The sequence below is a fragment of the Sphaeramia orbicularis genome, chromosome 2 (assembly GCF_902148855.1).
Source record: "Sphaeramia orbicularis chromosome 2, fSphaOr1.1, whole genome shotgun sequence".
In the NCBI taxonomy this organism is placed as follows: Eukaryota; Metazoa; Chordata; class Actinopteri; order Kurtiformes; family Apogonidae; genus Sphaeramia; species Sphaeramia orbicularis.
Genome location: NC_043958.1, coordinates 1,087,513 through 1,114,384, shown reverse-complemented (window position 1 = coordinate 1,114,384; position 26,872 = coordinate 1,087,513). Strand labels below are relative to the sequence as shown.

Below are 26,872 nucleotides of genomic sequence, written 5' to 3'. Positions count from 1 at the left end.
ACAACAGAACAAGAGGAAAACAATGCAACAAGTTGAAAACAACGCAACATGAAGAAAACAACGGAATAAGACAAAAACGACGGAAAAGACACAACGCAACAAAATCAAGCAACAAGATGAAAAATACACAATGAGACAAAAAAAGAAGCAACAAGACAAAAACAACACAAAAGACCCAGTGGGGATAAAACACAGTTACAGACCAAAACAACACAAGAGTTGAAAACGTTGTAAAGTTGCTCCACATCCTTCATGTGTGCGACTGTTCCAGACTAAACTGAGGTCAGTGGTGGTTGTGTGTCACTGTCTGCGTTTGTTGTGTGTTTGTGTGTTTGTGGTGGTTCCTTTGTCTTGTGTTTTTGTGGTTTTCATCTTCTCCTCCAGTTTATAAAGCGTCAAACAGGCTGAGCTGCTGCAGAACAACACACGAGGAGGAGGAGATGATGAAAAAAACAGCAGAGCCTGAAGAAAAACGCTCCTGTCAGTCTGTGTGGAGGAGGGAGGGGCTGGGGGAGGGGCTACGGGGAGGAGGGGGGGGGGCAGGCCACGCCCACCCACTCAACCTATACATGCCGGCGTCGGTGTAGTCGGCGTCTCCACAGTGAGGACGTCCGACGGCTGAACAAGTCCTGACACTTAAGGGAAGTTGTCCAGCGCCTGGTCTTCCTCATCCTCATCCTCGTGCTTTTTTCTTCTTCTTCTTGTTCTTCATCCTCGTGAAGCGTTGACGGGTCACAGATGGCGGGCGCCACCCACTTCCTCCGATTGGCTGTCCTGCTGCTCGGAGCCTCAATCCTCATCAGCTGCATCCCAGCTCAGAGAATCAGAGGCAAGTGTATGAAATAAACCACAGAAGAAGAAGAAGAAGCAGGTTAGAGCGAAACACTGCATGAAATAAACCACAGAAGAAGAAGAAGAAGCAGGTTAGAGCGAAACACTGCATGAAATAAACCACAGAAGAAGAAGAAGAAGCAGGTTAGAGCGAAACACTGCATGAAATAAACCACAGAAGAAGAAGAAGAAGCAGGTTAGAGCAAAACACTGCATGAAATAAACCACAGAAGAAGAAGAAGAAGCAGGTTAGAGGAGAACACTGCATGAAATAAACCACAGAAGAAGAAGAAGGTTAGAGGAGAACACTGCATGAAATAAACCACAGAAGAAGAAGAAGAAGCAGGTTAGAGCAAAACACTGCATGAAATAAACCACAGAAGAAGAAGAAGAAGCAGGTTAGAGCGAAACACTGCATGAAATAAACCACAGAAGAAGAAGAAGAAGCAGGTTAGAGCAAAACACTGCATGAAATAAACCACAGAAGAAGAAGAAGAAGCAGGTTAGAGGAGAACACTGCATGAAATAAACCACAGAAGAAGAAGAAGGTTAGAGGAGAACACTGCATGAAATAAACCACAGAAGAAGAAGAAGAAGCAGGTTAGAGCAAAACACTGCATGAAATAAACCACAGAAGAAGAAGAAGCAGCAGGTTAGAGCAAAACACTGCATGAAATAAACCACAGAAGAAGAAGAAGCAGCAGGTTAGAGCAAAACACTGCATGAAATAAACCACAGAAGAAGAAGAAGCAGCAGGTTAGAGCAAAACACTGCATGAAATAAACCACAGAAGAAGAAGAAGCAGGTTAGAGGAGAACACTGCATGAAATAAATGAAAGAATGAAGGAAAGGAAAAACAGAAAAAAGAGGATGAAGTAAGATGAAATAAGCATGAAAAAATAGAAGCAGAAGCAGGATTTATCTGCAGAGAAGTGGAAAAAAAGAAAGAAAGAGGCAACAAAAAAGGATCATGTACAAGGAAAACAATGTAAATAAACAAACAAAAGCAGAAAAAAGTGATTAAATCAGACAAAAACATGGAAATAAACCAGTAAAATGACACACAGTAGTAAAAATAGTGAAATAGAGTGGAAGTAAAATGGTGGAAAATTAGATTTAATGTCAGTAAAAGTAAAGAAATAAACATGAAAAAGAAGAAATGTAATGAATAAATGTTATTTATAACAGAGCGGAGCAAGAAAATGTGGCATAAAGTGAAAAAAAATAAAGAAAAGTAAAGAATTACAAGTAAAAACATGGATGAGATGTTATTTGCATGAAGAAATAAATACATGTTGAGAAAAAACGTGATGAAAAGGTAAAAACTGAACAGAAGCAAAAAGCTGAAGTGTAAAATAGACAAAAACAAGGAAATAAACCATAAAAGCGACGTCTTAAAAGAGTGAATTTAGTTGAAATACATCAGAATTAATGTCAGAAAAAGTAAAGAAATGAACATAAACCAGAAGAAATGTTTAATGCATGAAATATTGAGAAAAAAAGCATGAAAATTATGAAATAAAATGGATTTGAAGGAGGTGAGAGAACATGAAGTTAGAACAGGCGTGAAAAAGCAGCAGGATTTATCTGCAGAGAAGTAAAAAACAAACAAAACAAAACAAAAAAAGAACATGTGCAAGAAAAACAACGTAAAGACACACAGAACTTCAAGAAATAACATCAAATGTGACGATGAAACAGGTTAAAAGGTAAAGTAATGACAGAAAAAGAAGAGAAATGAACATGAAAATGAAGAAATGTGAGCAATAAACCAGTTTAATGTGTGAAATATGAGGGGAAAAAAAGCATCAAAATGGACAAAATAAGAGGATTTAGAGTCTGGAAAGAGTCTAAATGTTGATAGATGTGACAAAAATGTGACAAAAAATAAAATTTTCAAGGAAGAAAAACAGATGTAACGTTAGTTAAAGGCTGAAAATGGACAAATATAAGTGAAATGAACATAAAATGATGCACAATGTGAGGAAAAAACTGTTTAATGCATGAAATAACAGAAAAAACAGCAGAAAATGAACAAAATAGAGCTGAACTAAATATTTGGATTAAAACAGTGGAATGGAAGTAAAATTTTAGAAAATGGAATATAATGTCATGATAGGAGTAAAAAAGCAAACAAACAAATAATGTAAAAGAAACAGGAAAAAGTAGAAGGAATAAATAATGTGAAGAATAAATGAGTTTAATGTATGAAATAATGAGGAAAAAAACTGCAGAAAATTAAATAAACTGGATTCAAAAGTGGAATTTAGTCAAAAGTAAAAAACAAAACAAAAACAAACATGATAAAAAAAAAACCCCACACAATTCATCTGCAAATAAAATGGAAATAAAGCAGCATAATGAACTAAAAGTAAAGATCAAATATGTGCAAAAAAAGGAAGAAATTAAAAACCCATTAAAAATGAAAAAAAAAAAACCACAACAAAACGAGGAAACAAACAAAAAATACAACAAAAATGAACCTTAAACAGAACAGAAATGTCAAAAACAATCATTAGAACTAAAAATAATGAAGATTTAACAGAACGGAGGAAGAAAATGTGTAAAAAGGAAAAGATTAAAACATGCAAGAGTTAAATGGACAGAAAAAGGACAAAAGAGAGAAAAGAAAACAGCAGAAAAAGGACAAAATAAATGGATTTAGATCCAGGAAAGAGTGGAAATGTAGATAAATATGTCAGATCGGAACAGTTTAGACTAAAAATAATGAAACGACATGGATATAAAAGAGAAGAAAGTGAAATAAAACAGCAATAAAAGGAAAGAAAAGAGACGATGAGAAGAGAAATGAACATGAAAAAGAAGAAATGAGCTGAATGTATGAACTAATGAAGAAAAACAAGAAAAACGACAGAAATTCTGTGTAAATCATAAAAATGAACTCAAACATGATCAAGAACTTCATCAAAACTGTTACTGTTGTTGTTTCTGTATTTTCTCCTCCTCTTCCTCCTCTTCATCGTATGTTTTTCTTTTTGGGGCACGTGTTGTCGTTGGCGCCAGGGGGTGGGGCCGAGGGGGCGGTGGGCGGGGCTGAGTCACGGTCTAACCTGTGATTTTTGCGCCTCGTTAAACGCTGGCCGTTATGTAAGATGATGAAAGCCCCTCCGTTACCGTGGGGATCTGATCCCATCGAAGAGGATGACCTCAGCGCCGACGCTCGGCCAATGACAAGTGGGGGAGGGGGAGGGGCCAGCATCCGAGGGGGAGGGGTCAGTGTTTAATAGAGGATCTCCCCGGTCGGATTCTTCGACTACTTTTCTTTTTTTTTAGATGATGTTCAAGTTTCCATCTAGACTTTAATCTTAAGAAGCAAAATGTCCTATTTTTGTTTCATACAAACCTTTAAAGTGCATTTTTAAAAGATTTTAATGAAGTTAGATTCAGAATTCAATGATTCATCAGTTGATTAAACCACAATTATTCTAACTTTGTAACTTTTGTTTTTATTTTCCATTTATTATTAGAAAAAAGCAGAAGTACAAGCTGTGACAGTTTAAAACCATGTTTACAGGGTCGATAACATTTAGTAAATAGTGAAAAGTCATATTTATTTAATGAAATGAATAATTATAATAATGATTATCAGGTTTTCAGATGCTTATTTCAGAATAAAATTAAATATATGGTGTGAACATCAACTTATTTTAATTTCACAATCTGACTGTAAATGACCATGTGAACCACTAATCAATCAATTAAAAATATAATAAATAATATAATATATATAATAATATTTGAAGTTATTTTCTTATAATGTACAGTGGAATACATCATGGCAAATACATTTAGCTACATTAACATTAGCATTAGCATGCAGCACAAAATTATGTACTTTTCATTTAATTGTAAAAAAAAAAAAAAAAAAAAAAAAAAAAGAAAATATAATCTATGAAGTTATTCGTGTAAATAATCCACAGTGTTTGTGTCTGAGCTGTAGTACCACCACGCTCCACCAGGGGACCGCTGTCCACAGATAGCAGGGGTGTTGAACTCATGCTAGTTCAGGGACCACATATAGCCTAATATGATCTAAAGTGGGCCGGACCAGTACAATAATAATAATAATAATAATAATAATAATAATAATAATAATAATAATACGAGGATAAGAACTTGAAAATAATATCAACTCCAACATTTTTTTCTATGTTTTTGAGCGAAAAAAGTCAAATTCTTTAATGAAAATGTTTACATCTACAAACAGTACTTGAACATTACATGAACAAATATGAACAAATCTTGAATTAACAACTTCAAATTTTTGTCTTTGTTTTAGCGCAAGAAATAACCTTACATTATGAAAGTATTAGCATTTACAAACTATCCGTAACAATAAGTTTAGATTAACAGACAGTTTAGTTTCCATGTGTTTGTTTTCGGGGTTTTTTGGTCGTATTTTGTCATATTTTTGGGAAAGTTTGTCTGATATTCAATTTAATCCAAACTTTATCGAGGACACATTAGATTTACAAAGTAAAATATAAAAGTAAAATCAGACATGAAGGACTGATAAAAGCATGTGTTCATACGTTTGCGAAGTTCGTAATCTTGTTCCGTCTTTTCTGGTCTTTTTTCCTGTTGCTTGTGGTTCTTCTGTGGTTTTTGTTGTCGTTTTACTCCGACGTTCGTCCTGTGAATCTGACACTAAATAAATAAATGTCTCCTGTTCAGACTAAACTGAGGACGGGGGGTGGGGTGGGGGGGTGCGGTCTTTTAGTGGGGGGGGTTTCTAGTCAATCAGCCGCCGCTGTTGTTGTGCGTCCGACAGGAATGAGCTTCCTGATGGAACATGTCCACACTGATCTGGAATCTGTTGAACAAACATCCTCCAGAAGCTCCAGCGGACACATGCTGTTCCTCCAACGCCGTTAGGCCTAATTAGAGCTGAGTGCATAAACGAGCAGCAGCACCAGCACACTAATCAGCTGGAACAACAGCAGTGGACCGCAACACAACAGACCTGGGATCAGTCTGAGCTCAGAACCAAAACAGACCTGGGATCAGTCTGAGCTCAGAACCAAAACAGACCTGGGATCCAAAACAGACCTGGGATCAGTCTGAGCTCAGAACCAAAACAGACCTGGGATCAGTCTGAGCTCAGAACCAAAACAGACCTGGGATCCAAAACAGACCTGGGATCAGGTCAGTCTGAGCTCAGAACCAAAACAGACCTGGGATCAGTCTGAGCTCAGAACCAAAACAGACCTGGGATCAGTCTGAGCTCAGAACCAAAACAGACCTGGGATCCAAAACAGACCTGGGATCAGTCTGAGCTCAGAACCACCCACAGGATTAACGCAGACTGGAACCCAGTTTAACCCAGAACATAGACTGGTAGTACCATAAGAAGACCTCCAGAACCTGTAGAAACTGTAGACCTCCAGAACCTGTAATATGTAGAACCTGTAGACCTCTAGAACCTGTTGACCTCCAGAACCTGTAGACCTGTAGAACCAGAACCTGTAGACCTTTATAACCTTTGACCTTTACAACCTGTAGACCTGTAGAACCTGTAATATGTAGACCTGTAGAACCTGTAGACCTGTAGAACCTGTAGACCTGTAGAACCTGTAGACCTTTACAACCTTTGACCTCTAGAACCTGTAGCCACTTGACCTTGAGAAAGAAACTAATTTTTTTGTGTTTATTAGGTTTTTGTGGTACTTTGTTGTGTATTTGTTCCTTAGTTGTGTATTTGTTAGTTTTGTTGTGTATTTGTTAGTTTTTTGTGGTACTTTGTTGTGTATTTGTTAGTTTTGTTGTGTATTTGTCAGTTTTGTTGTTCCAGGTTAATTTTAAGTCATTATTTATTCATATTTATTGGTGTTAGTTTTGCTTTTAACCTTTAGTTTTTGTGTTTTGAATGAATCAGAAACCATCCACCGCTGTCTTCTCTCTCATTGGCTGAGCTGAAAGGAGGCGGAGTTTGGTTAGATTTATATTGTGGAAATTGCGTGTTTTTCTGTAAAATCCACCATTTCTTGAAAGCATCTTGAGATGCTTCTAAAACCCAACATTTAAAGAAAACCTGCTTCGTGTATTAGGATAAAAATGTGGATGTTAATGTATGTGAACGTGTTTTGACACAGAAATGACTGAGTTGCGATAAAAAGCTGCTGGAATATGAGCTAAAGTCCACGACTCCTTGAACTAATGAATAAAAGATTCAAACAGAGTCTTTTTACTGGAAAAATCCCAGTTTATGGTCGGTGACTAAAGAGCCTGCGGCGCTGAAACATCCAGTTAAAGTTTTAAAAGCCGAGCGTGACGTCGGGCAGAGGTCACGCTCATTAGCCGCCAGCCCAGAGGCACCATGGGAAATAATAAAAGCACAGATACGGAGCGTTAGGTTTCTAAAAGAGATCTTCATCTCCGAGGAGGAGGAGGCATGAAACCAAGTCCCAGCAGGACAAACGTTCAGATGCCTGAAGTGGAACCAAAAAAACAAAACAGACAGAAAAGTTGATCTGTTTTTGTCTGATTCCATCTACGTCCAAATGTAAAAACAACTGGAAGCTAACGCTGATGTTACAGTTTCACAAAACATCGTATTTTCATTTTCAAATGTCTGTTATTGTCAAAAAACATCAGTTTAACCTGTGTTTTATCCCACATTCACTTCTTTATTCAGTTCAAAACACTGGTCAAATGTTGTGTCTTAAACTCCAACGATCCCTGGTTTAAGTCCAGTTCATCCATATGTGCTTATGATTAGCATGCTAGCTGTTAGCAACGAATCAAACAAATGAAAATGAAGCAATACAAAATAAATACATAAATACTCACTTTTATTATACAGAACTTATAGTCTGGGCTGAACTAATATAAGTATTTTTTCTTCTTTGTTTTCATTTGATTTGTTGCACACTGCATCTTAGCATGATAACTGCTAGCATGCTAATGCTAGCTTAGGTTCTAAAAGTTTCCACAGCTAAGAAGGTCTTGGTCCCTCATGGACTATCTTTGTGTAAAAATGTCCTGAATAACTGTTGTTGTTGTCGTTTATTCATTGTTGTTATATGACTGTTTTTGTTGTTTCCATGTGAGATTTAGTTTATTTCCTCCACCAGGAGGCATTGGGATCACTTTGCTTTGTGTGTTTGTGTGCATGTTTGTTTGCGTGTTTGTTTGTTAGCAAGATAAGTCAAAAAGTTGTGGATGGATTTTCATGAAATTTTCAGGAAATGTTGATACTGGCACAGGGAAGAAATTATTAAATTTTGGTGGGGGTGGGGGGTGGGGGGCACAGATCTGTCTTTGCGGAGGTCTGTGCTCTCCGAGTGCTTTTCTTGTTTTGTCTTTTATTTTGTCTTGTTGCATCTTTTTGTCTTTTTTTTTTTTTCATTTGTTGCATAATTTTTTCAAACAAAACTATTTTTATTTTTTGTAGTTTATTGCATTTTTTTATGACTTTTTTCAGTGGGTGTGGTCTAATTTCATACATTTTATTCAAACGTTGGACAAAAGTGTTGTATGTAAATGCTCATGTGAACATGTAAATGCTGTGGGTTGACCTCTGGAGGGTTTTAAGGAGGATTCTGAACTTTTCTAACTCTTTAGCCTCGGTGTAATGCTGTGGTTTAGTCCGTTTGTGTTGTTTTAGAGTCGTAGTGTTGATTCACTTGAATGACTGCACATCTAGAGCTGAAACACATGCAGACGTTTCAGCTGCTGAAGTCCATCACATGTAGACTCACACCAGTTTATACCAGCGGTTCCACCTTAAAATCCTGTAAATAGATCCTTCATATTTAGTCCTAATCTTGGTTTGATTCAGCTGCCAAACATCGAACAGAAAAAGTCAAACAAACCCAACATGTAAAACCTGTTTCATTGTGAAAAAAACAAAAAACGCTCCAATGACATCAAGATGTTGTGGATTCACAGGATTATTCTGATGGTTTCCAGATGTTCAGGGAAGGAGATGTCGTAAAACTGGGTTGACGGTGCAGAGCTGTTTAACTCCAGGGTTAACTCTTGTTGTCATTTAACTCTTGTCATTTAACTCATTGTTTAAATCTTGCTTTAACTCTTCTCGTTTAACTCTTGTTGTTTTACTCTTGTTGTTTGATTCTTTTTGTTGTTTAACTCTTGTTGTTGTTTAATTCTTGTTGTTTAATTATAATTGTTATTTAAATCTTGCTTTAACTCTTGTCCTTTAATTCTTATTGTCCTTTAACTCTTGTTGTTTAATTCTTGTTGTTTAACTCTTACTGTCGTTTAACTCTTATTGTTGTTTAACTCTTACTGTTGTTTAACTCTTATTGTTGTTTAACTCTTACTGTCGTTTAACTCTTGCTGTCGTTAACTCTTGTTGTCGTTTAACTCTTGCGTTAACTCTTGTTGTTGTTGTGGTCCTCAGTGCGTCGTCAGAACATGAAGGTGCGGATCAACGCCACAGGAGACACCATCATCATGACGTTCGTTCGTCCAGGTCCAGATGTGAAGCTGGAGGGGTACATCCTGGGCTACGGCAGCAGCATGTTCTCCAAACAGTTCATCCAGCTGCCAGAGGGGGGGCGCCACTACCAGACCGAGATGGGTAAGACCAGGACCAGCAGGACCACACAGACCACACAGACCACTGAAACCACAGAGACCACTGAGACCACCAAGACCACAGAGACCACCAAGACCTCAGAGACCACACAGACCACAGAGACCAGGTCCACACAGTCCACAAACACTATCAAGACCACGCAAATATTCAGCAAAATAAGTCTGTTGAACAAAAAGGAAATATTCAAAACATGAACAAAAAAAACAACATGAAAGAAGTTTAGAAACATGATGAAAAATGAACAAATTCAACACAAATGAACTAAATAATAACATGGAGTTCAATATACTGGACAAAAATGTCCTCCTCTGTCCTCCTTCCTCCTCTGTCCTCCTCTGTCCTCCTCCTCTGTCCTCCTCTGTCCTCCTCCTCTGTCCTCCTCCTCTGTCCTCCTCTGTCCTCCTCTGTCCTCCTTCCTCCTCTGTCCTCCTCCTCTGTCCTCCTTCCTCCTCTGTCCTCCTCTGTCCTCCTTCCTCCTCTGTCCTCCTCTGTCCTCCTTCCTCCTCTGTCCTCCTCTGTCCTCCTCTGTCCTCCTCCTCTGTCCTCCTTCCTCCTCTGTCCTCCTTCCTCCTCTGTCCTCCTCCTCTGTCCTCCTCCTCTGTCCTCCTTCCTCCTCTGTCCTCCTCTGTCCTCCTCCTCTGTCCTCCTTCCTCCTCTGTCCTCCTCTGTCCTCCTTCCTCCTCTGTCCTCCTCCTCTGTCCTCCTTCCTCCTCTGTCCTCCTCTGTCCTCCTTCCTCCTCTGTCCTCCTCTGTCCTCCTTCCTCCTCTGTCCTCCTCTGTCCTCCTCCTCTGTCCTCCTTCCTCCTCTGTCCTCCTCTGTCCTCCTCCTCTGTCCTCCTCCTCTGTCCTCCTTCCTCCTCTGTCCTCCTCTGTCCTCCTCCTCTGTCCTCCTTCCTCCTCTGTCCTCCTTCCTCCTCTGTCCTCCTCCTCTGTCCTCCTTCCTCCTCTGTCCTCCTCTGTCCTCCTTCCTCCTCTGTCCTCCTCCTCTGTCCTCCTCTGTCCTCCTTCCTCCTCTTTCCTCCTCCTCTTTCCTCCTCCTCACTCGTCCGTCCGTGGGAACCTCATGGTGTGTTTCACTCTGGTGTTAAATCCACACTTGAACCCGTGGGAAGCTTCAGCAGGTGGATCTGATCCACTTCCTGAACTTCAGCCAAGAATGTCCGTCCAGTCACGACCAAAACCTCTGAATGTGGAGTTATAACCGTGGTGCGTTCAGGGGAGGGGCCGACGGTGGGATTTACAGAAAACCTGCTGAGAGTCGTCCTTCAACACCTCCTTTTCTGCTGGAACATGTAGAAGTTTGTTTGACTCTTGTTTTAACTCCAACACTGGGTTTTCTGATGAGTGGATGATCGTCTACGTTCTTGAATCGGGTTTAACTCTGGTCGGAGTTTTGGACATTTAACTTCAACTGTAAGAGTTAAATTATTCTGCTGGTTTTTGTTGGAAGTCACAGTAGTTTAGAGTTTTCCTGCCAGGAGAAACATCAGCTTTATGGACGAGATATTGAAATAAAGTCTTTGAACATCTGGAGTTTCAACTTTCACCTGGATCTGAATCTAATCAACTTTAATCCCTGATGTTTGGTCGTGTTTTTGTAGATTCTAATCTTCAGGCTCAGATCAGCTTCATGTTTCACTCCGGCTGTAAACTCAACCGATTCTCAGCTTTGGTCGACGTCGGTGTTGAATGTCCGTCAGTGTTGAACGTTTCGTCGATGTTGAATGTCCGTTGGTGTTGAACATCCATCTGTGTTGAACATCCAAACATCCATCAGTGTTGAACATTCCATCGATGTTGAACATCCGTCGGTGTTGAACGTCCATCTGTGTTGAATCTGATCTTCAACACTCCATTTTTCTGCTTCTAGAGTTCAATTTCAGAGTTAATCATCCGTTTCTAGAAATGGTGGATGCCACAGTTGAACCAGACTTCTTTCAATATAAACATTTTCTGCTTCGACTGCATTTCTATGATTATTCCAAAAAAGTACAAATTTTGCAATAAAAGTACAAATACTATGTCCTTAAAGTAAAAAAACTCCTTTATAAAAGTCTAAACCTACTAGAAATACTTCTTTAAAATTACAACTACTACTACAAATACAGTGTTATAAAAGTCCAAATATTGCTATAAAAGTACAAGTACTACCATGAATGTATAAATACAACACTATAAAAGTCCAAATACTGCTGTAAAACTACAAATACAGTACTATTTAAGTCCAGATACTGCTATAAAAGTACAAATACTGCACTGTAGAAGTCCAAAAATTGCTATAAAAATACAGACACAGTACTATTAAAGTACAAATACTGCACTGTAAAAGTCCAAATACTGCTATAAAAGTACAAATACAGTACTATTAAAGTCCAAATACTGCAGTAAACTGTATGTAGTTTATGTATTTGGTGAACAGACAGGTATACTACTATGTGTACTGTATCTTTCAAATGCAGTGTAGCACTGAACCGGCTGATCGAAGTACTTGTAGTACTTTTTTCTGGATGTTTGAACCTGTGGCGTTCATGGTCAGTGTTCTGCGTCTGTCATCGGCGGCGTTCAGGCTGTCAGTCAGAGGCGGTGGGCGGGGCTGCGGTGTTTATCCTCGGTGTTAAAAGCCCTCATCCGTCATCGCCACGGCGACCGCTGTGTTGACTCTGTAAATCCTCGGCCTCGGGGGATTCTGGTTTCCAGTTCAACCACAGACCGAAACACACCGGAGTTAAAGAGGGGGCGGGGCTTGTCCTACATGTGTCCAATAGGAGAAGAAAAACCAGTGGAAACCTGACACCGGGTCCAATGTAAACACTGGCATATGGGAGGTCAAAGGTCACAGCGCCTTAGAGGAAACACACAGATTAGTACAGTTCACATCCTGGTACTGAGCCTCTGGTACAGTAGAAGTACAAATACTGTGGTATAAATACAGTTAAAGAACTACATTATTACAGTAAAAGTACAAATACTGTGGAATAGAAATACAAAAAACATCATTAAAGTACAATACTGTAAATACTGTCATTAAAGTACAAATACTGTCATTAAACTACAAATACTGTCATTAAAGTACAAATACTGCAGTAGTACAGTCCTGTGTGTAAACGCTGACCTTGTGTTTCCAGACGCTGAACCCAAATACCTGGTTGCGGTTCAGCCCATCCCCGTCAACGACGTGAAGAAACACTGCACAGGTAGGTGTTCCGCTTCCTGTCGCCGCCGCAGCTGCGTTCAGGCGACAGGAAGTGTGACCGTGTCCACGTGGTCGTTGTGTCTGAACAGGGAAGGTGAACCTGGAGAAACCGCTACACCTGGTGATCGGCTCCGTCAGCCCCACGGCGGTGCTCCTGTCCTGGGGAAACTACCTGAAGACCCCCTACGAAGGCAACATCATGAACGAGTGTCTGGAGGACGGGTAGGTGGACACGGGGCAACGGGGCAACGGGGGTGACAGGGGGCAATGGGGGCAACAGGGACAATGGGGCACCAGGGGTGAGAACTCCTACTGCCCTGGATGGACGATGGGGACACAGGATGAACAAAGCACCCTGTACTAGTCAAAGTACAAATACCATCATTAAAGTACAAATATAAGATTATAGAAGTACAAATACTGTTATGAAAGTACAAATACTACTATGAAAGTACAAATATGGCATTATAGAAGTAGAAATACTGTTATGAAAGCACAAATACTGTTAAGAAAATACAAATACAACATTAGAAGTGCAAATACTGTTCTGAAAGTACTAATACCATCATTAAAGTCTGAATAGTGTCATGAAAGTACAAATACCATCATGAAAGTACAAATATGGCATTGTATAAGTGCTGTTACAGAAGTACCCTATTACAGTATGGCATTAAAAGTACACCTACATCATCATCATGAAAGTAGAAATACTGCATTAAATAAGTACAAATGCAGTTATAAAAGTATAAATAATGTGCTATGAAAGTACCAGTATTTTGCAATAAAAGTACAAATACTGTGCTCTAAAACTAGTAGATATTCCCAAAGATTAAAGTCCAAGTAGATAAAATTTCAGAAATTCTCTGTGATTAAGAAAAGATTTCACGAGTTATAAAAAATCTGTCATATGGTCTAAAATTTGTGAATTCTCAGAGATAAAAATAGTAAAATAATGAGAAAAAACACAGAAGATGACGTTTGCGATGATGTCATTGAAGGTTGTCTGTCGTTGTGTTCAGGTTCTACACCATCCGATACAGGGAGCGGAACAGGAAGTGGATCTACCAGACCTGCCCCACCAGCGACACCGTCATCGACAACCTCAAACCCAACACGCCGTACGAGTTTGGGGTCCGCTCCAACAAGGACGACCGCAGCGGCACCTGGAGTAAACCTGTCATCCACAACACCAACATGGGCAGTAAGTACCAGCAAGTACTGCAAAGTACTGCAAATATATACAGGAAATATAAACCTGTCATCCACAACACCAACATGGGCAGTAAGTACCAGCAAGTACTGCAAAGTACTGCAAATATATACAGGAAATATAAACCTGTCATCCACAACACCAACATGGGCAGTAAGTACCAGCAAGTACTGCAAAGTACTGCAAATATATACAGGAAATATAAACCTGTCATCCACAACACCAACATGGGCAGTAAGTACCAGCAAGTACTGCAAAGTACTGCAAATATATACAGAAAATATATACAACAAATACTGCAAGTACATACAGGAAATATATACAGGATATACAGGAAATACTGCAAAATACTGCAAATACAGGCATTATATACAACAAATACTGCAAATATGGGAATTATTTACAAATACTGCAAGTACATACGGGAAATATATATAGGATATACAGGAAGTACTAAAAAATACTGCAAATATATACGGGAATTACCTACAACAAATACTGTAAGTGCATACAGGAAATATACACAGGACATACAGGAAATACTGCAAAATACTGCAAATACATACAGGAAAAATATATAGGATATACAGGAAGTACTGCAAAATACTGTAAATATATACTGGAATTATATACAACAAATAGTGCAAGTACATACAGGAAATATATACAGGACATACAGGAAATACTGCAAAATACTGCAAATATATACAGGAAATATATACAGGACATACAGGAAATACTGCAAAATACTGCAAATATATACAGGAAATATATACAAGACATACAGGAAATACTGCAAAATACTGCAAATATATACAGGAAATATATACAAGACATACAGGAAATACTGCAAAATATTGCAAATATATATAGGAAATATATAGAGGACATACAGTAAATACTGCAAAATACTACAAATATATACAGGAAATATATACAGGACATACAGGAAATACTGCAAAATACTGCAAATATATATAGAAAATATATACAGGACATACAGCAAGTACTGCAAAATACTGCAAATACATACAATAAATATATACAGGACATACAGGAAATACTACAAAATATTGCAAATATATATAGGAAATATATACAGGACATACAGGAAATACTGCAAAATACTACAAATATATACAGGAAATATATACAGGACATACTGGAAATACTGCAAAATACTGCAAATATATATAGAAAATATATACAGGACATACAGCAAGTACTGCAAAATACTGCAAATACATACAATAAATATATACAGGACATACAGGAAATACTACAAAATATTGCAAATATATATAGGAAATATATACAGGACATACAGGAAATACTGCAAAATACTACAAATATAAACAGGAAATATATACAGGACATACAGCAAGTACTGCAAAATACTACAAATATATACAGGAAATATATACAGGACATACAGGAAGAAAAAAGAAAAAAGGAGGGTATCACCAGCATTCAATGATGTAAAATGGAAATAAAATGGGGCCCAGGATATATCCTTGAGGAACACCATGAGCCCCTCAGATTTTTAAAGACCCCAAACTTCACTGTGATGATGTTTCTTTTTTTAAAAAAATTTTCATCCTCTTTGTTCTACAGATAAAAATGCTCAGAACCTGTACAAGCTACGCAATCCTCTGGCAAAACCCATCGTAAGTATCCGAACACTTTGGCCACATTATTATTATTATTATTATTATTATTATTATTATTATTATTATTGTTATTATTGTTATTATTATTATTATTATTGTTGTTGTTGTTGTTGTTGTTGTTGTTACATATTCTTATCGTTTTACACCTTTTTTCTCCAGTATGTTATGTTTTTATTTCCTGTAAATGATAAGAATATTGTCACATACATGAACGTGTGCGTGTGTGTTGCGTGACGTACGACTCTGCAGACCTGGGTCATGTGTGTTTTCTTAAAGGGGTCAAAGGTCAGAGTCAAGGAGACGTGAAGATCCTTAACACACTTCCTGTTTCATTAGTCACCCTGACACGCTGTGATTGGCTGTTGGAGATCTTTAACCCCAACATGGTTTTGATGTTTCTCTCTTTTGTTTTGTTTTGTTTTTTTTTCTTTTTTTTCCCAGAAACCTCTGGGTCCTCACGTCCTCTTCCCTCCTCGTCCTGGTAAGAACCCACATGTCGACATGTTCGGGCAACGTTTCTGTCGTTATTTCTGCGAAGAATCTGTGTAAAAGCTGCAGAAGTTTGATGAGTCTGGACTCCAGATGGTTCAGACTGAGCCGTAATAAAAGAAAAGAATAAAAAACACGGAGTTCAGGCGGGTTTGAACCACGTCAGGAAACTTTGAAAACACCTCCAAGTCCAAGATTTTACAGGAAATTCAATCTACGCAAACAGAACCTTCAACTTCAATATGAATTCAACATCAGTGGAGTCAAAACGATTCAGTGTTGAAGACCAGGGTGGAAAGTTCAAGGACTTCATCCAAGAAATAACACTTTTAACAAACAGAAATGGTCAAATTAACCACAAAAAAAGGCTGAAAACAAGAAGATAAAATGACACAAAGACACAAGAAAGTAAAAAAACAGAACATGATTTCACAAAATAAAAGAACCAAAAAGAAAATGAGGAAAAACAAGTTAAAAAAAAAACGTGAAAACAACCAGAAAAAAACTTAAGCATTTCAAACATTTACAACTGGATAAAAAAAAACATCAATTTATACCAAAAACGTGAAAAATACTGTTGAATCCAGGACAACCAAAGTAAATATAAACTTTAACATGTTTTATTTCAATTATCAATATCATATACATTTATTTACAATATTTACAACATACAAATAATATAAACATTATATTCAAATGTATTTTTACACAGATATATGCATTTATTATTGTTAAACAGTGTGTGTTTAGAATATGACATAAATAATATAATAGTCAAATATTTGGAGTCTATTTGGAATAAATGGAGTTTATTAATAGAGTTTATAAAATGAACCCAAAACTGTGTCACTTTACAAACATTCATTTTTTCCACTCATTTTTTCTCATTTCAAAATACATTTTCCTGAAAATATAAGTAATTACCGACCCAAAAATATAAGTTTGGTGTAGATTATTGCCTGTTAATTTTTTTGACCAGATGTTAACCTTTCGTTGACTTCACCCAAACGCACCTTAAATCACATATAAACTAATATATTTGTTATTATACATTATATATATTATGCACAGCTTCTTTTTTTTTTTATTTTATTTTTTTTATTAATGATAGCAAGCAAGACATTGTGAAAGAGAAAAACAACAACACATAAACAAAGGGAAAATCAAACAAATGAACAAACCAAAAACAACAAGGACATCATCATATTAGAATGAAAAAAATAAAAAAAATGTAAAGAACAATTAAACAATATATATTAATAATAATTAGGGACGATAAGGAAAAGGGGAAGAGGGGAGTGGGAATGAAAGTGAGAACGAGACGGGGGAGTGAGGGGGGAAATAATAATTGTTGTAATAATGATAATGATAATAACAACACAAAAAAAAAAAAAAATCATAGCACGAACTTCTTAAAGACAGGCACTTTAATGTGTCTTATATTAAATGCCGTCAAAACTACAGGAAATAAAATACAACAGATTTAGGCATTTTACGCAGTCGTAGCTAATGTACAAAGTTAACAGTAAAAGGCTATCGTACCTCCTGACCACCTGCCACTTCAGAGATCTTAGCTAAACAATCTTTCGGTTTCGTACATTCTAAATAAACATTTGTTCATTAGAACAACTTCGATTACAAATGTACAAAGTAACAAAACACTTTTACAAAATACCTTGTGCGGCTAGCTAAGCGCTATTAGCATGTTTGCGCTAAACGGGACTCGCAGCCTCTCATATTCTCACTAAGCCTCGCGATATTAGTGATAAAACCGGTATAATCGATATATATATTTAAAAAAAGTTTTACATGAAGTCCAATATAACAAAGAACACATCTTATGCATGAGATGAACCGTGTTTTCCACAAATGAAGATAACGCAAATTTAATAATATTTCAACAAAATATCGACACTCTTAACAAAATAATTTCTTTTATGCTTAAACTATTTCAATGACATTTAGATTAATTAACATGACAAATACGACTATGATGAACACTGGGACATGATTCATTAATTTATCCTCATTCATATATTTAATCTATAAATACAACAGTAGAAAGGTTCGTTAATAAACTGATTATTACTGATTAGTTTGTTTTCTGTAATGTGTCGACTCTGACCATACTTTAGTTTTATCTTCATAGAACAGGTTCCTACAGGTTCAATTTCAGACCTTTTTAAGTCACTTAGAACAGAATTTAAAGCCCATTTCACAAACATACTGGCAAAAATTTGTGACTCGTAGAAATGAGGAAAATGTCTTTATTTCAACGTGATGTCATGAATTGCGTACAGATACCACGCCACTTTTAATCGGCATGTTATCTGTACGCATTATAAACATTATATACGCTGCGTAAAACAACATGCGATTAAGTGCGATTAATGGTTAGGATTAGGGTTAGTGATTAGCGATATTAGCGGTTAGCGTGGTTAGCGTGGTTAGCGTGGTTAACGTGATTAACGGTTAGGACAATTAATGATTAGGGTTAGAGTTAGGATTAGGGTTAGTGATTAGCGAGATTAGTGGTTAGCATCGTTAGCATGATTAACGGTTAGGGTTAGGATTAGTGTTAGTGATTAGAGAGATTAGCGGTTAGCGTGGTTAGTGCAATTAACGGTTAGCACGATTAACAGTTAGGTTTAGGATTAGTGTTATTGATTAGCGAGATTAACAGTTAGCGCAATTAGTGTTTTTTTGTTTGTTTTTTTTGCTATTATTTCACTGGTCCGGTCCACATGAGATCAGATTGGGCTGAATGTGGCCCCTGAAAGAAACTGAGTTTGACACCCCTGGTTTATGGAGACCACAGGGAAATGTGGGAAAGTGAAGAATTCCATTTAAAAGAACAAAATATCACTCCTTTAAGGTGTTAAATGCAGATTTGTAAATTCAAGACTTGTACGACTTTTTCACAACCCTTTAGAAGCAGTTAGATCCAAATCCTCACGTCTAAATGTTTTCAGTGTGATTGAATTTTGTGTTTTCTCTGATTTTTCAAGCTTGACCAGGTTGTTTTCTTTGTTTTTTTGTTGGTGTTTCATGGTTATATTTAACACTCAGGTCCTCGTAGAACCAGAGTTAAATCCTAACCTCCATCTTCAGGTTTTCTCCGTGGTTTTGTCTTTTTTTTTTTTTGGTGTGTTTTCTCTGACGTTCCAACCTTGTTTTCAGCTCTTCACAACCGGACTCAACCTCGACTCAATCCTCTGCTAAAGAACCCGGCTTTCCCTGCAGTGCCCAGGACTTCCTTTGGTGATTATTCCCTCTTCTTCCTCTTCTTCTTCTTCTTTTTGTTTTATTCTTCTTCTTTTCAACTCAGGGCTGCAGAGACAGTTTGACCGTCTTTGAGTTTTTCTGTGTTTGTGGAACCTCTTTGATCGTATCAGTCTTAAAAACGCATCACTGTGGTCACGTTTTTACTCCAGAAAACAGCCAAAAACAGCTGTTAACAGGTATTTACAGAAGACTACTCTGTAATTTTACTCTAATAACAAGACACGAGACCAAGAAAAGGATGTAAAAGATGAGAGGGAATGAAAATCATACAAGACGACGCATGAAAAAAACTGAAAAATAATCAAAGAAAGAAAAAATAGGAGAAAATACGTAGAAGACGCAACAACAACATGTAAATGATGTACAAGAAGAAACAAGACGAAAAATGCATGAAAGATAAAAGATGTAACAAGAAGAAAATTACACAAAAAAATATGAAACAAACACAACATAACAGACGAGAAACAAACAACGCAAAAGACGCAACAAAAAAAATATAAAAGACACAACAACAGCAAAGTAGTGTGAAAGACGCAATGAAACAAACATGATGTAAAAGCTGAAAACGACACAAAAGATGCAAAAAAACACAACGATAAACATGGGAAAAGAAGAATAGTTAGACGCAAAATGACGAAAAAGAAGCGACAAAACAAAACGAACCTGAATGATGCAAAAAGGATGAAAACGAAATAAAAGATACAACATAAAATAGACAAAATAAAATGCAATGAAAAAACTGTGAGAACTGAGAAAGTACAAAAACAACACAAAAAACGACAAAATGAATTGTATGAAAAGTCGCGACAAGATGAAAGGACAAAAAGATAAAACAGAACAAAAACAATGTAAAAAACGCAATTAAACAAAGATGATGTAAAAGCAAAAAACGTCATAAAAGACACAAAACAAACACAACGTTAAAGATGCAAGAAGAAAAGTTGGACGCAAAATGACAGAAAAGAAGCAACAAAAAATAAACCTGAAAGATGCAACAACATGAAAACAAAATAAAAGATGCAACATAAAATAGACAAAATAGAATGCAACAAAAACTGTGAGAACTGAGAAAGTACAAAAACAACACAAAAAAGCGACAAAATAATTGAATTAAAAGTCGCAACAGGGTTGAAAGACAAAAAAATACAACAAAACAAAAATGATGTAAAAGACGCAATGAAACAGATGATGTAAAAGCTGAAAATGACAAACAATTTAAAACAAACGCAACGTTAAAGGTGCAAAAAGACAAAAAATTAGAAGCAAAATGACAAAAAAGAAGCAACAAAACCAAATAAACCTGAAAGACACAAAAAGATGAAAATGAAATTAAAAATGCAACATAAAATAGAATAAAATGCGACAAAAATTGTGAGAACTTAGAAAGTCCAAAAATAACACAAAAAACGACAAAATGAATTGTATGAAAAGTTGCGACAAGAACAAAAGACAAAAAGATGCGACAAAAAAAGCAACAAAACAAAAACGTTAGGGAAGTGACAAAAGGAAGTAAACGTATGAGATGCAACAATAAATAAAACAGAAGATGCAACAAAACGAATGCAAAGTAAAAAAACAAAAATGCAACAGACGTAACAAAAATGCAACAGACGTGACAAAATGAAAATTACGTAGATGCAGAAAACTGTGTAAAATAAGCAACAACGCAAACAAGATGAAAAGTGTCAAATATGTAAAAAAAAAAAAAAGAATACAAACCAAACGCATTGATAAAGGATATGATGCAACGAATGTTGCCAAAAAGACGCAACGAAACAAACACGACATAAAACAAGAAAATGACGTTATATTTTAAAACTGCAATGTTAAAGACGCTACAAAATAAACACGGTGTAAAAGACGCAAAAAGATGAAAATGGTGGAAAAGTCGCAACCAGACAACGACAGAATTCGTGATCTGAACATTGAACAGTTTGGGTTTTGGTTTCACTTTCACTCCGTTGTTCTTCTGACCTTTGACCTCATGTTCTTCTTTGTTGGTTGAAGGTCCAGGTTTCATGTTGTTTCTTCTCCTTCTTCTTCTTCTTCTTCTTCTCTGGTCACTCTGGTCCCATTATCATTATGGTTTCCACAGCGCCACCCGAGGGCCACCAGGACACTTTGCCCGCCCACGCGTCACTCGGTAACCACGGAGACGCTCGTTTTATTCCATTTCACAGCGCACGCTTCGCTCAGTGATGCAGCGGCGAGGGGGCGGGGTCTGGGACACACGGCTGTCGCGATTGGCTGCATGCTAGCATGACCAACAGGCGTAGAAAGTCGATACGGCGGAGGCGTGGACGGTGGAGGTCAGGTGACACCAGTAAGTCGGCTTAGCCCCGCCCACTCTGACAGCAGCTGCAGTTAGATGAAGCTACAGGTCATGTGACAGCGATGACGCTGCCTTCGTGCATCTGCAGACTCCTCCTCTACTGTTATTGTTTCTTCTGTTTCTTCTTCTTCTGTTTGTTTCTTCTTTTTCTTCTTCCGTTTTTTCTTCTTCTATTTCGTTTTCTTCTTCTTCTGTTTCTTCTTCTTCTGTTTCTTCTTCTGTTTCTTCTTCTTCTTTCTCTTCTTCTGTTGCTTCGTCTTCTTCTTCTTCATCTTCTTCTGTTTCTTCTTCTTTTTCTTCTTCTTCCTCTTCTGTCTCTTCTTCCTCTTCTTCTGTTTCTTCTTCTTCTTCATCTTCTTCTTCTGTTTCTTCTTCTTCTTTTTCTTCTTCCTCTTCTTCTGTCTCTTCTTCTTCGTCTTCTTCTGCTTCCCGTCTCCATCAGTCTGCATGTTGAGTTCTGCATGTTCTGAAGTTCAGACGCAGACGTGGTTGAACTTTTCCTTCTTGGGAAACGACACCACAAGTCGATCTGCAAACCTCTGTCCTCAGTTTAAACTCATCTGCTCGACTTCTATCAGGTTTTTCATTTGTGGGACCAAATTCTTCTTCCTCTGATTCCTCTTTTTTATGAGGACAAATCTGGAGGAACCATGAAAGTCTGGTTCTTTGGTGAAGTTCGATTTTCCACTGTGTGATACCAGCTCGACTCAACACGTTTTTCCTTCATCTTTATTTAGTTCGATGTCACCATTTCAGAAGGTGGACGGTGAAGCTAATGCTAACAAGCTAATGTACTGAGAACTTACACTGGCAGGCTAAAAGCGCTAATTTTTAGCTACACGTACATGAGTATAAGTGTACCACATATGAGGCAGTATCCACTTTACTACAAGTATGTATTTGATATTGATAAGGTAATAATCATGTCAAGTAAACAACATAAAAGATGAAACAACATAAAAAAAAACATTGCTATAAACTGTTAGAATATTTCACCAATCTACAGGTAGAAACTTCACTAGTATAATGATGAAATGTCTCTTCAGCACAAAAATATGCAGAAGTTATTAAGTAAAACGAACAAAAATAAACAAAATAATGTAGAAAATTTACAAAAATTAACAAAAATGAGCAAAAGTATCTAGAACATGAACAGAATAATGAAGAAAATCGACCAAAAAATAAGAAAAATTGGCCATAATTGAACAAATGAATGTAGAAAATAAAGGTTTAAGTTTATTCAGTCATCTCCCATAATACAGAACATACAATCAGTGAGGGTGATTTTAAGTCAAGCGACTGTGAATTCTGTTGAGTGTAAACAGGCCTAGGCAGAAGCTAAATGCTTATATACGACTCACCCACATTCAAATCAAAATCAGTTTTATTTTACCAATCAGTACATCAAAGTCATTATTGCTTGTATCCCTCGAAAATATCTTTTCAAATCATTGTTTTGAAAACCATTAATGAATTACACATCTTTAAATGTATATTTATGTCATTCCATAATTTAACTCCGATAACAGAAACAAAACTGTATCTGCCTTCTGTGGAACTTCTTCACTGAAAACAAGAAATCAATTAAATAAATGAAAATGAAATGAAAGTTCAATGGAGTTATCAGCTGCTGCGTTTGAGTTTGCTGGGAATTTTGATAACTAATTTTTTTTTCCACTAATCTTATTTCAAGCTTTGAGCATTTGGGCAAATCATCTCGTTCTACAGTGAACAAGGACAAAAATAGGCCTCAGTTCCATAAACCTGAGATTGAACTAACATTTTCATATAAAACACTTGGGTTTTGTGTTATTTTCAAGAACCTTCGTGCGTAAAAATCAACAAAATACCAAAAACACCCCTTTACTCCAGAGAGTTCTATTGTGATTAACATAATTCCCATCTCTACTATTGATATGCAGTTGCTGAAAGGAATATTATTCCATCAAAAGTCATCATAAACAATAGTTCTGCAATCCAGTCCTAACTCCTGTATGTGTCATGTGACTAAAACAGACAAAAAGAAAACATGGAATGTGTAAAAGCACTGTTTTTGTCAGTACAATGCCATAGATATTGATGGAAGAACTGAAGTGATTTTGGTTTTTATCAAGAAAACATGTTAAATGGATAGATATCGGCTGTAAAATTAAACTACTATGAGCTAGTTTTGTTGTTCTCATTATATTTGTCCAAATAAATGGACCTTCAGTTGGACCAGACATTAAAATGAACAAGAAACTGAAAAAAACAAGTGGTGGTCTAATCATTTTTTCCGCGACTATAAAACCTATAAAGTCGGGTTGAGTCGAGTGTTTATGACGCAGTGGGTGATCATTAGTCCTTCAACTTTCAGATTCATGTACCTGATATTTTACATTTCGTCAAATCTCACCAAATACATGTTTATTTACAGTAAAAAAAAAACAAAAACTAGCATCTTCAAAACATCAGATTCCCACAATGATCGAACCTCTTCCATCTTTCGCTCCAGACAAAGGAAACGAAAATGTTAGAACCAACACTGAGCCACCGACGGACCCTCCTCCTCCTCCTCCTCGTTCTACTCCTGCCCTCCCCCAACTCCTGTCCACCAAAGCCCCTCCCACTGACTCCACCCTGTCTAAATCCCCCACCCCCGGTGACTCGCTTCGGGCCCAGACTCAGCCCAGAGCGCCCTCTAGTGCACCTGAGAAGACCCATAACCCTGCCGGTAATTGACCCTTCCCAACTCATTCTTAAATGCGATGGGAGTCAGTTTGTGGATGTAGATGATGAATACAAACTTTACTGTATTTACGACAGAACATCAGAGTATCATCTGCAAACAGTTCGACCTTAAACCTGCTGTTTTACATTTGACTGTATTCGATGATGTCTGTCAGGCACTTTCCTTTACACTTTCTCTGTGATCTTTACGTCAACGTGCTGTTTTTTTTTATTATTAATAAAGTTAAGCATCATTTAAAGGCCTCTTTGGCAAATAAATTGTAGTATCATCACCTTCCTAAAATTTTAAGATTTTTCAGGAAACAGATTAAACTTAACCAAAAATTTAGGATTTGACATCTGCAGCTAGTTTAGGAAGGTGATGATATTCAAAAAGTCATACTTTTTCACCTTGTTATGTAATAATCGCAAAATTTTTGTTAGTAATGAACAACATGAACTCAACATATGGTGGTGGTTTTTATTTAAATATAGGGGAGTTTTTCCACCAATAGGGAAGACATTACAACCATCCCAAAAAAAAAAAAAAAAAAAAAAAAAAAAAAAAAAAAAAAAATATATATATATATATATATATATATATATATATATATATATGTATATATATGTGTATATATGTGTGTATATATATATATATATATATATATATATAAAGATTCAAAAGATGCTGAATTTTACTTTATTTGTGACATTAATACAATAAAAAGTTGATTTTATTTGTGCTGAGATGAAATTCAGAGCGAACTGTAATGTTGCTTGAGTTTAATCTGTGGGTTATTTTATTAATTGTTATAAATATTTCAATTACTTTATTAACTTAATAGAAACAACTGTATGTACAGATGAATAGAGTGATTTTGTTTTGGTTAAAATTCAATGTGTTTCTTACATCGTGATCATAAAAAATGCCATTTTTTTATGTTTAGCAAAAACCACCACAATATGGGATAAATGATCTTATTGTGCAGGTTTTTTTTTACATTTCGCATTCAGATTATTACATAACAAAGTGAACATTATTTTTCCTCAGTTATGATGTAATGATTTTACCTATTTATTTTGTTACAGTTTCACAAGTAAATCAGAGCGTCATCTGCAAACAGGTTTAGCTGAATCCATCCCACTGCTGCTACTGACATCACCGTCACTGTTTAATGGCTGATCTTTACTTTACAGGTTATCGGACGTTCTCTTACACCTTTTCAACGTCTTCTTCGTTGGTGTTGACCCTTTTCTTTCCTACACAGTTTTCAGAAACTCTCAGGATGCGTCGTCACTACTGACATCAGCCAATGAGAAGGCCAAAATTAACAGCGGGGGTAATGATGGCCTCGTCAAACGCTTCCTGCTGTCTTGCAATCGAAGCCGGACTAGCTTCCTGTCTCTTTCCGCTTTGACTTTTGCATTCCTGCTGTCACCATCCTGTCCCCATACCAACCTTCTGTCCACAGGATTGACCAGGAAATCACCTTTCATGTACATTTCATTCAACATGGCGTCGGACGACTGCATGCGGCACACGATCTCACAGTCATGGTTGCATCATCGAACCCATCGGCAGCTTCAATGACTGTCTTTTCTGAGATTGTGAACGCTTCAACACCTCACGATCCCATTGAGCTCATTGATTTGTAAATCGTTGTGTAAAAGATGGCGGTTCATCCCAGTTTAACCTCAGCGTTCCATCACTAACATCACCGCTCAGGGCTGCTCGCTTCACCGCCTCGCCGTCTTAGATCAGGACAGATGTTAACACAGGCCCTGCTCCTGTTTTTCATCTTTTAGGTCCAGACAACAAAAGAAATCTGACCCTGCCGCTACCTTTGCAGCCCTACAACCCCGGTGTATCCACGGGTCCCAGATCCATGAGGCCTACAGCGAGAAACCCCCTCTTTCCTGTCTCTAACGGCTTAAGACCACCCCACTCTTCCTCTAGACTCAGTAACTCGTCCCCGACCTCTGGGATACTCGGGGGTAATCCTCCTTGTTCCTTCACTTCTTATCTAGTTTAATATCGGGAATGTCGGTTGTATATCCACTTTTATCTGGGATCGGGCTGTTTCTAAAGGTTCTGGATGTGACGCTACTGATATTTAGTGGTGAAGTTGCAGATTGGAACCAACTGAACCCCCCCACCCCCAGACCTATTACAGTAGAAATGTATTCTAATGTCGCGTTTCTACCACGTGGTACCGGGTCGACTCTGCCTTTTTGCGTTTCCATTGCATAAAAGAACCTGGAATTTGGTACCCAGTACTACTTTTTTGTTCTTGCTCGGCCGACGTTTCAAAACAGGTGAAGAAATCCTAAAATGTGACATGTAAACACTGCAGACCACTGATTGGTCAGAGAGCTGACCAGATTTGGAAGTTTACAGTAAATATAGCGGTAGGCCACAGGTGTCAAACATGCGGCCCGGGGGCCAAAACCGGCCCGCGCGATGAATTTGCAAAGTGCAAGTTAGGGCATCGAACTCAAAAATAATATCATAATAACCTATAAATAATGACAACATCAATTTTTTCTCTTTGATTTTGTACAAAAAACA

At 37.3% G+C, this 26,872-nt stretch overlaps 1 protein-coding gene across 13 annotated transcripts in view; it reads left to right on the top strand.

Moving 5' to 3' along the window:
* Window positions 1-608: 608 nt before the first annotated feature.
* Window positions 609-26,872, top strand: part of abi3bpb (ABI family, member 3 (NESH) binding protein b) — a 43,586-nt gene continuing 17,322 nt past the window's right edge. For 4 of the 13 annotated variants that reach the window (XM_030152882.1, XM_030152860.1, XM_030152871.1 and 1 more), the window contains exons 1-8: window positions 609-829; window positions 9,218-9,397; window positions 12,541-12,609; window positions 12,698-12,830; window positions 13,628-13,809; window positions 15,433-15,485; window positions 15,930-15,969; window positions 19,158-19,238. In XM_030152882.1, the coding sequence (XP_030008742.1) occupies window positions 739-829; window positions 9,218-9,397; window positions 12,541-12,609; window positions 12,698-12,830; window positions 13,628-13,809; window positions 15,433-15,485; window positions 15,930-15,969; window positions 19,158-19,238 (829 nt within the window). In that variant the 5' untranslated portion in view covers window positions 609-738. Of the gene's footprint in view, window positions 830-9,217; window positions 9,398-12,540; window positions 12,610-12,697; window positions 12,831-13,627; window positions 13,810-15,432; window positions 15,486-15,929; window positions 15,970-19,157; window positions 19,239-21,357; window positions 21,406-24,088; window positions 24,308-25,571; window positions 25,644-26,109; window positions 26,299-26,872 lie in introns of all 13 variants that reach the window. The other 9 variants (XM_030152798.1, XM_030152791.1, XM_030152821.1 and 6 more) reach the window with 6 other exon arrangements.